This window comes from Otolemur garnettii, unplaced genomic scaffold, assembly GCF_000181295.1.
Source record: "Otolemur garnettii isolate 467f Iridium unplaced genomic scaffold, OtoGar3 scaffold00058, whole genome shotgun sequence".
NCBI lineage: Eukaryota > Metazoa > Chordata > Mammalia > Primates > Galagidae > Otolemur > Otolemur garnettii.
The window spans coordinates 10,536,873-10,547,732 of NW_003852453.1; the positions used below are offsets into that span (position 1 = coordinate 10,536,873).

The 10,860-nt window shown below is 41.7% G+C and overlaps 1 protein-coding gene across 2 annotated transcripts; it reads left to right on the forward strand.

The window, feature by feature from the left end:
* Positions 1–366: 366 nt before the first annotated feature.
* GINS3 (GINS complex subunit 3) lies at positions 367–8,441 on the forward strand. 2 transcript variants are annotated; one of them, XM_003792589.3, is made up of 3 exons: positions 367–680; positions 6,002–6,235; positions 7,989–8,441. In XM_003792589.3, exons 1-3 carry the CDS (start codon positions 495–497, stop codon positions 8,217–8,219), a joined length of 651 nt encoding a protein of 216 aa, XP_003792637.1. In that variant the 5' UTR covers positions 367–494; the 3' UTR covers positions 8,220–8,441. The 2 variants fall into 2 exon arrangements, with proteins under 2 accessions (XP_003792637.1, XP_012662271.1); XM_012806817.2 differs by lacking the exon at positions 6,002–6,235 and having other exon boundaries at positions 495–680.
* Positions 8,442–10,860: the final 2,419 nt, after the last annotated feature.

Here is a 10,860-nt window from a genome sequence, read left to right on the forward strand (position 1 = left end):
GCCTTGGTGCTTGGAGTGCTCTTGGTGGGAAAATGATCGGACACCCCAAAGAAAGGCAAGCGTGAAACAAAGTTTTCTGAGAAAGAACAGGTAAAAGGCTTACAGAACAGGATACGTTCGCCATTGACAGCGAACAGGCCTCCATTGTCGCGACAGAGAAAAGGCAAGACGGCCTCGAATAAACATTTAAATGCGTCCGGTAGCGTCAATGGGCCGTCCGGCTTCTTTGTAGCGAGAGCACCCAGAGAAGGAAGAGAATGTCAGGCCCACCCACTCGCTGCTCCTCGCCCGGCGGTCACCGCTCCAAGGCCGCAGCCTGTCGATTGCTTCTGCCTGGGCAGGCCCTCCTGGATCGACTGCTCCTGTCTGGCTTGTCCCGAGCGCGGGAAATAAGTTTTCCCAACAATCCGGCCCCGCCGCCGCCTCCTTTTTTACACCACAACTACCTGAGGTCCCCGAATCAAGCGAGTGGAAGAGAAGCTCAAGCCGCCGCCATGTCCGAGGCTTATTTCCGGGTGGAATCGGGCGCGCTGGGGCCGGAGGAGAATTTTCTGTCCTTGGATGACATCCTAATGTCCCACGAGAAGCTCCCGGTGCGCACGGAGATCGCCATACCTCGCCTGGGCTCCTTCTTCCTGGAACGCAGCGCAGCAGCCGACACTGACAACGCGGTCCCCCAGGTGAGCCTTTGGCGCGGATTTCCGCCGGGCAGACTGCAGCCCCCGGAGGGCCTCGAAGCCCAGGGTCGCCGCGTCGGGGCGCGCGGTCCTTCGGGGTTTGTAGTCTGGGGGAGCCGGGTCGGGCGCTGACAATGTCTCCGTAGGCGTCTGTGCGCACTGTGGTCTCCGGACTTGGTGTTCGCCACCTGTGGGGAAACTGCATTGATCCTAGGTCGTCAGGCTCCCTCCAACAATGATTTCATTTTTAAGACTGTCCAAATTTACCATAGTAGTGAATACTTAAAGATTGCCTCCAAGTGAATACTTAAGGATCAGGGTTCCGATCACGTTTGTCTTAAAACAGCATGTCTAGGAACCCCAAATTGCTAGATTCATTCCTACATGACGATCATGGTGTCCGCACCCATTCACTGAGGATTTATGTAGTCCCATCGTGGATGAGGTGGGGGGGAGCGGTGTAAGCTTTTCCGTCTGTTACCTCTTTAATTCTTCGATAACCCCCTGGTTAGGTTTGGTTACATAAAAGGAAACCGAAGGCCAGAAGGGTTGGGTAACGTGGCCAGTGGTGAGCTGGGAGCAGAGCATAGGGCCTTATGGCTTCAAATACCAGTTGGTCCCAGAACATGACTTCATAATGGTTAATTTTGAATTACTGTTTCATCTGAGGTTTTGAGGGGGAGTGAAGGGGGTTGAGACTGAGTCCCACTCTGTTGCCCCCCCTTTTTTTTTTGAGATAGAGTCTTACTCTGTTGCCACTCTAGAGTGCTGAAACATCATAGATCACAGCATCCTCAAACTACTGGTTTCAAGTGATCCTCTTGCCTCTACCTCCTAGGCGTGAGCCACTGCACTGGCCTTTCACCTAAGTGTTTTTTTGAAAGAATGTTTTGTTTGGTCTTGTTTGTTTCAAGTTAATTTTTATCAAAGTAACACAATACACAAAGTTTTAACAGTCAAGTAGTACAAAAAGATTTATCACACAAAAAATTAAAGCTTTGCTTATCCCATTTCCCCCTCCACCTTTACAGGGCATGTGTGCTTTTTTTAGTGACATACTTTTTTCTGTTCAAAGATCCCATCTAGGATACCATATTGCATTTAGTAGTCATTTCTCCTTAGGCTCCTCATGGGTGAGACAGTAAGAGTTTCCATGTTTTTAATGACCTTGACAGTTTTGTGGAGTACTGGTCAGGTATTTTGTAAAGTGTTCCTCGATTGGTATTTGTTTGTGTTTTACACTGTGTTTGTAGGTCCTAGGGAGGTAAAGGACCACAGAGGTAACGTGCCATTTTCATCACATCATTTTGAGGGTGACTTATTACTGCTCATATGAACCTGGCTGAGGTAGGGTTTGTCAGGTTTCTCCACCTTTTCATACTGTACTCTTTGGAAAGAAGTCCTTGTACACAGCTGCCCTGAAGAAGTAGGGGGTGAGTCGTGTGGCCCTTCTTTGAGGACACAGTGTCCACATTAATTATTTGAAATTACTCTTTTCCATGAGCAGTTTCTGTAGGAAGGTTTCCATGACATTTAATTTCATTTGTAGATATAGGACTATTCAGATTTTCTACTTCTTCTTATGTTAGTTTTGATATATTTGTTTTAAAGTAGAAATCTGACCATTTCATCTCAATTTTCAACTGTTTGGTATAATGTTCAAAATGTCCCTTTACTATCTTTTTGATGTCAGTAGAATTGTAGTGGTGACTTTTTTATTCTTGATATTGTCTCTTTCTTGATTAGTCTTGTCAGGAGACTATCAATTTTGTTAGTCTTTTGAAAAAACTAACTTAGGGGTTTCTGTCATTTTCTTATTCTAGGTCATTAAGTTCTTACCATAGCTCTTTCCTTCTGCTTCATTTGGACTTAAGTTTCTATTATTCCCCGTCTTCCTCACATTTTGAGGTGGATACCTAGATCCTTGATTTTTCCAATCTTCCTTTATACATTTTTAGGTATGCGTTTCCTCCAAGCACATCTTTAAATGTACTTTACAAGTTTTGATTTGTTGTATTTTCATTATCAATTAAAGTATTTTCTAATTTCCATTGTGATTTCTTCTTTGACTAATCAGGTTTTAGAGGTGCTTACTTCCGCACATTTTAGGATTTGGTTATTTATCCTTTTGATTTTGGTTTCTAGCTTCATTCCTTTGGGGCCAGAGATCATAGTCTGAATGATTTCAGTCTTTTGAAAGTTGTCAAGACTTTATGCCACAGCATATGTTTGACTTACCATTCTATATGCACTTGAAAATATGTCTATTGTTGAGTCATAGTGTGCAACAAATAATTCGTATATGTAACCTAGGTCAAGTTTATTCTTATTTTTTGTTGAGATCTTCTCTATCCTAGCTGTTTTTTTGTTTGTTTGTTTACTGCCTTTTATCTATCTAAAGAAACATTAAAGTCTCTCACTGTGTTTATGGATTTATCTACTTCTATTTTTACTCCTGTCCAGAAGTCCTCAAACTTTTTAAACAGGGGCCAGTTCACTGTCCCTCAGACCATTGGAGGTCCGGACTGCGGGCCCTGGGCCCTGGGACGAGTTGGCTGCTAAGCAGGACAGGCAGCAGCAGCAAAAACACCCAGCGGGCAGATAAGTGTCCGAGGTGGGCCCCATGTGGCTCGCAGGCTGTAGTTTGAGGACGCCTGATTTAGACGGATATTTGTATTTTTCTGGTAGCTACCACGACCATTTTATCATTGTCAAGTGATCCTCTTGATTTCTAGTAATGCTTCTTTATTTTAATTAGTGTTTAATGTGACATTTTTCCATCTTTCTATTTTCAACCTTTCTGTGTCTTTGTATTTAAGGGATGTCTCATTTAAGCAGCATGTAGTTAGGTTTTGTTTTTTTATTTAGTTTGACAAATTTTAATTGGCATATTTAAGCCATTCAACTTAATTTAATTACTGATATATTTATGTTTAATTTTACTTTCCTACTGTTTCTCTTTGTGTCCCATCTGCTTTAGGTTCTTTTTTTGACTTCTTTTGGATTAATCAAATTTATTTTATTATCCATTCATATTTTTATTAGTTTACTTAGTTATACTAAATAACTAGTGGCTACCTTAAACATAATATTATACAATCTTTTTTACTAATGTGAATGTTATGTAAGTTATTACTTTCATCACAGACATTACTAGGGCCTTAGAACACTAAAAGTCCATTTTTTTCTCCTTTTGTGTTATTGTCGTGTATTTTAATTTGACTCATTTTTAACCTTATAAAACACTATCATTATTATTACATACCTACTTGTTTATTCTTTTCATTACTGTTTTTTTCTTCCTGCATTTCCATAGTATTTTCTGGAATCATTTTCATTATCTTTTCAAGATTTTCTTACTCTTACTCTTCTGGTAATAAATCAGTTTCTGTCTATGCCACAGGTCCCCAAGACCAACCCAGGTTTGATCTTTCACTAAGAAAACTCATAAGACTCAGCATATAGTCATATTCGTGGTTAAGATTTATTGTATCAAAAGATATAAAGCAAAATCAGCAGAGGCATGGGGCGAAGTCTACAGGAGACCCAGGCACAAGCTTCTGAGAGTCCTCTCCCAGAGGAGTCTCTCAGGATGCATTTAAATTCTCCAGTAATGAATTTTGACAACATGTGTGAAATATTCTCTACCAGGGGAGCTTGTTAAAGACTCACTACCCAGAGTTTTATTGGGGACTAGTCATGTAGGCGTTGTCTAATTAGCAGGTACCAAAATTCAGACTCCCAGAAGGAAAGTGAATAGAACCACGTTGTTTATACAAACAGTTTAGGCAAATGAGATACTCTCATCAGTTCTGGGACTGGTAGGAACCCTTTTGAAATCCACATTCCCAGATGCCAACCAGGGACCAACCAACCATGCAAGCAGATGGTGCAGAGATAGCAGTCTCAGGCCTGCTGCCTTACCTCTTTTCTGGACACTTTCTGTCTGAAATGCCTTTATTTTACCTTTGCTTTTAAAGGATATTTTCACTGGGTATAGAATTAGACATTTGCAGTTATTGCCTTTTATTTAGCACGTTTTAAAAAATGTCTTTCCATTTCCATCGTTTCTATTGAGAAGTTGGCCTTAACTTGCTCCTCTGTTAAAGGCAACGTGGTCCTCACCCTCGCCCACAGCTGCTTTTGAGATTTTATGTATATCTTTGGTTTTCAGCAATTTGGGTAAGATGTGCCTAACTGCAGTATATTAGTATTTATTCAACTTGTTTATAATGCTTCTTGAATCCATGGTTTGATATCTCTTTTTAATTTTGAAAAATATATAGCCATTATCTCTCCTTTTTTTTTTTTTTGGCCTTAATCTATCTTTCCTCCCCTAGTCTGTCCATGCTAGGTCTGCGTATTTTTTACTGACTGTTTTTCTAATTCATGATCTTCTCTTCATCTATGTCAAATCTAGTAAACCTGTTAAGTTTGATTTAATCTGTTAACTTCTTAAGTTCAATCATTATATTTTTCACTTCTGAAATTTCCTCAGTTTTTTAAATTGATTTTGAGTTGGTGCCAGAAATTATTAGGCTTCCTTTTCTCTATTCCTTCTCAGCTCTTGGCCCCTCGTGTCCTGGCTTCTTTGGGACCCTTAAACTTAATATTTGTTTTTCCAGTCCTATAAGCTCTGCTTCCACACCCCCCAATGCTGTTCCCACCTTTTGCAACAGCTCTCTTTTCTGATTTTAAAGATGTTATTGCTTCATTCAATCCACTTATGTTGGCTTTTGTTTTTGGTTTGGGTTTTTTTTCTCTTAATTTCTTGTCAATAATGACCACCTCATCTTGTTTTCCAAGCCTATTAAGTCTTTAAAAATATAGAGACATTTATCTTTTCTGTCATCTCTGAAGCTGTGAAGAGGATGGGGAAAGGTTGACACCTGAGCTCAGGCAGATCCTGTTTTTCTTTCTACACCCCTAACACCCAGTGTGCTCATAGCAGGTACTCAGCAACTGTATATATGGAATAGATATTGAATATTCAGAGAAAGTAGAAATGGTTACTGTACCTCTGAAGTATTGCCCTGCAATTGGATTTTTATTTATGTTACTTAGAAAACTTCCTCTTATATTAGATCTTTGTTCTCCACCATATTTTTATTGTGTAAATTCATTTTCTCGCTCCATCCCTTCACAGTATAAAACTCAATGCACACAGTCCAGTTTTCAAGTCACAACCGGGTCTTCTGCATTTGACAACTGTTCCCCGAAAGAGAACAGGCAGTGTTGCTCGGGCGATGTGTATTTTCTTTTTCTTACACTTATTTTCTATGTTCTTTTTTGGTGTTTAAAGTCTACATTCTTGTCTGATGCAGGGCTCAAAGCTCGAACTCCCCTTGTGGCTGGCAAAAGGACTTTTTGACAACAAGCGTCGGATCCTTTCTGTGGAACTTCCCAAGATCTACCAAGAGGGCTGGCGGACTGTGTTCAGTGCGGATGCCAATGTGGTGGACCTCCACAAAATGGGGCCACATTTCTATGGGTTTGGCTCCCAGCTCCTGCATTTTGACAGTCCCGAGACCACAGATATTTCCCAGTCTCTACTACAGGCAAGTAGTTGATGTGAAAACCTATGGTGCTACAGGTGTCTCAGGAGTCGGCATGACAGCCACCAGATGTCACTTTTACTCAGGGTACTGTGTGACTCGTAAACTTTGTTATTATTCCAGGCTGACCTGTAATTATACTGTGTTGGCCCTTTATATATTTTTTAAAATATGATTTGTCTGCTGCTCCTTCTATTTGCTCAATAGGAGTTGAGACCAGCAGGAAGTCCAGGAAATGAGAAAAGGGTGAGGGTAGATTACAGGTGACAGGGACTTTAGATTCATAGTCTCAGGCCAGTTGCAGAACTGGTCTGGGAGTTCCTGTTGGAAATACATGAGTTATTGGGCTATGTCCTTCCTTTGTTCAGGAGTTAAAACCTGGCTGTGCCATGGACTAGCATGCTTGGTCAAGCTCTTTGACCTCAGTAGGCATCAATTCTTCACCTGTAACATGGGAGATAATAAAGTACCAAAATTATAGAGTCATGGTAAATTATGTAGTGCCATATAATAAATAGTAACTAGTATTATTTTCCACGGACAAAATGATGTTACACATCTGTTACCATCCTTTACGGTAGAACCTTATTTTAATTTTTCATAATTATTTTTTAAGTATTAGAAGAAACCATCCTTTCTGCCTCTTAGGACATAAACAGCTGAAAGGCTTTACTCCTCATTCTTAGCTTTATGAGAACTATTGGTTCAAGACACATTTGCTCCCTGGGCTATGCTAACGTCTTTCATCAGGCTTCAGGGTTGTTTGGCCTGCCATGTACTAGTGCAGTTTGTAATGTAGATAAAAGGGGAAACATTGTTGCTAGGCACTCAGTAAAAGAAGTCAGTGAATTCATAGTCAATAGACAGTTCAAGTTTAGGAAATTCTTTTTTTTTTCTTTTGAGATATAGTCTCAAAAGAGACTGGGTTGAGTGCCATGCTATCATCATAGCTCATAGCAAACTCAAGAGATCCTCTTGCCTCAGCCTCCTGAATTGTTAGGACTACAGGTGCCCACCACAACACCCAGTTAATTTTTTTATTTTTAGTAGAGACAGGGTCTTGCTCTTCCTCAGGCTGGTCTCAAACTCCTGAGACCAGAAATCACCTGTTTTGACCTCCCAAATGCTAGGAATATAGGTGTGAGCCATTACACCTGGCCAGGAAATTCTTTTGAGCAAAAAATAGTTCTTAAATTGCAATCCTACCCCTTTTTTAGTGAGTTGTATATTTTCTTTCTCTATCACTGCTTCAAAGTACTTTAAAGGTGACTTTACCCTAAAGCAATTGAAGAACCTGGAGCAGAGGCTTATGGTTTGTGCTCAGAGCCTAGTGGGAAAAGGGTAGCCCAGATAATATGTGTCCACATCCTGCTTCCAGACTGAAAGACAGAAACTGCATTCAGTTAAATCAAGGGGTTTTTCTGGTTGAAAACTGTCCGCATGTGGCTACAGTATGTTATTGCTAATAACAATAATAGAGAATGCTTTCTGAGGAGTCACTGTGTGCCCACCGTTCACTGGGTGCTTTATGTGTATTACTTCCTTGGTTTTCATAAGAGAATTTCATAGGCAAGGAAACCAAGGTTGGACAACGTGCATTAACCTACCTGACTGGTAGAGAGCACTCAGACCTCCTGACTGAGTCCCGAGACCTAATTCTTTCTTTTCATACCACTTAAAGTTCTAAGACAGAAATATATCTCGCTTTAAGGAGTGTGAGATCAGTCCTGACTTCTCTTTCGCCCCTCCTCCTCAGACTTTCATTGGACGTTTTCGGCGCATCATGGACTCTTCCCAGAATGCTTACAATGAAGACACTTCAGCACTGGTAGCCCGGCTAGACGAGATGGAGAGGGGCTTATTTCAAACAGGGCAGAAAGGACTGAATGACTTTCAGAGTTGGGAGAAAGGGCAGGCCTCTCAGATCACAGCTTCCAGCCTCGTTCAGAACTACAAGAAGAGAAAATTCATGGTCATGGAAGACTGAAGGCAGAAGAATACGGAATTGTTCCTTGTAAACTCGTGTGTCCTTGATAAGAGCTGTTGACCTTACACAGGACCAGACTCATGTCCCATATCATGGCTTATGTCCTGTAGCAGTCTCAGGAATGGTACCATGTGGTTGCGAATGGACATGCTGCAGGATGTCCCTGGCCCTGCGAGTTTTCTAGGGCTATCCTGCTCTGCTGACCCTCAGCCCTGGCCTTTTAACCCCAGAACCCACAGCTGAAGAGAAATCAAAGTCATTCCTAAATAAGGATCATTGACATATGTATCGTGGTAGCATTGTAACTGGTACTCCTTGTGTCTGGGAGTTTAGATGCCTCAAATGTCCAGAGACTGTCTGCACAGGACAGGTACAAATTGGGTTATCTTGGCCTGTTCACAAAATGTTCTCTTGATCTTACTTGCCTCATCTTCCTCATGGTTGTAGGGAGGACAGCACCCCTCCGATGCTGTCCTGACTTATAAATACGCCCTGCTGCCTACCTGCAGGGATTTACCCCAGTTTCCAAAAACAGTCACCAGGAATAAAGGAGGAAAAGAGAAAGGCAGATGAATGGCATGGTTCTGACTGAAGAAAGGATGTTGCTTTCATGCTCTGTAGTCAGGCCTTTGTGGACTGGAATTCACATAACTCTACAGTCAACCTAGAAGGAAAATGGTTAAACTGAGCTTATTTTATCTGTGAGAGCTTTAGAGCACCCGCACATTTATTCCATTCCCTGTCTAGAAAAGCTGTCAGGGAGTCGCTGGGAATTGCAAAATAGTTATTAGAGGATGTTAACCAGCCTTTATTACATCCAGAAATCAGGGCTTGAATTGAAGGTTGCCAGCTGTGAAGAGTCCCATTTGAGAAACTTCATATGGCAAATGAAAGTGGGAAGTAAGCCTCAGTTGTGTTTTTTTCCCTTTTCCAGTTGTGACTTTATTGCATAGAGGACCTGTGTAAGCATCCCCAAAACTTCCCCTGAGATCAAGGGGGCAGCCTCAGGCTGAGTAAGAAACAGCATTCCCTGAGCCCTTTGGACTATTTGCAGAGCACCCCTGCTTGTCTCCCTACTCCCTGACTAGCAAAACTTGCCTTTGGCATTGGAAATGAGAGGGATTTATAACTCACAATGACAGAAACCCTTTTAACGTATCTGTTTTAAGATGGAATTGATGTTTTTATAATTTGATTTTAGTGCTAAATAAATTATCGGCTTTGCACATGAATACATTATGGACAAGTACTATTTCTGTAACTTTAGTACTACAGACGATCAGCAAAGCTATCAGAGAATTTTGCCTTTGATCATATTTGACAAGAATGCCCAAATAAATCCATGTTTCAACAACTGCTCTTTTGCTTGTGTGATACCCATAAGTAGGAGGGACATTCTCCATAAGAATGTGCTGTGTCCTGGGAAGATGACCTATCCATTACTGCTACAATATTGATTTAGAGTTGGGGCCCCAGAAGTCATTCATAGAGTAAGAAAAGCATATTTAATTTTGGGCACCATTATTTTCACAGATAAGCTTGTATTTAAAATTAACTTGTAAGACTGGTGCTGTATTTTTTCTTTTACTAAAGGGTGGCTCACACCTGTAATCCCAGGACTTTGGAAGGCCAAGGTGGGAGGATTGCCCACGGCCAGGAACTTTGAGGCCTGCCTGGACAATATAGCAAGACCCCATCTCTACAATACAATTAAAAAATATTAGCCAGGCATGGTGGCATGTTAGAGAGGAAGTGCATACCGCCGGCTGAGAAAGAATTCTTGACTCAAGGATATGTTTGAAGTAAAAAGTTTATTTTATTTTCCAAGGGAGGAAAGGACATGGCATGAAAGAAGTGCTGGCCCCGAGGATGATCAGCATCAGCTTTCACTGGGGTCATAAAGGTTAAATATGTAGTTACTGCTGCAAAATGATAAAGGGAGGCAGTTTGTGTTTTCCACTGTCAGGCTGGCTCATTGGACTTCACAGAATGTGGTCTGGCAGATGTGGAGGAATATTACACCCTTTCTGTCCTCAATGCTATTCTAGTGCTGCGAAACACTTTAAAAATGAGTTAACCTTGGGGGGCACCAGTGACTCAAGCAGTAGGGTGCCCGCCCCATATACCAGGGGTGATGGGTTCAAGCCTGGCCCCAGCCAAAACTGCAAAAATTAAAAAAAAAAAAAACTTAACCTGGGTCGGGCGCAGTGCTCATGCCTGTAATCCCAGCACTTGGAGGCTGAGGCGGGTGGATTGCCTGAGCTCACAGGTTCCAGACCAGCCTAAGCCAGAGCAAGACCTCGTTTCTAAAAAAAATAACTGGGCATTGTAGTGGGCACGTGTAGTCCCAGCTACTTGGGAGGCTGAGGCAAGAGAATCAGTTGTGCTATGATGCCACAACACTACTGAGGATGACAAACTGAGACTCTGTCTCAAAAAAGTTAACCCACACATGGCTAAACAAACAAAGGGCCATGAGCTTTTTTTCCTAGGTACTCAGGAAGTTGAGGTGGGAAGATTGCTTGAGCTGTAGTGGGTTATGATTATGCCTCTGCATTCCAGTCTGGGTGGCAGGGTAAGATCCTGCCTCTTAAAAAAAAAATTACTTAAGGTGGCACCTGTGGCTCAATGAGTAGGGCAC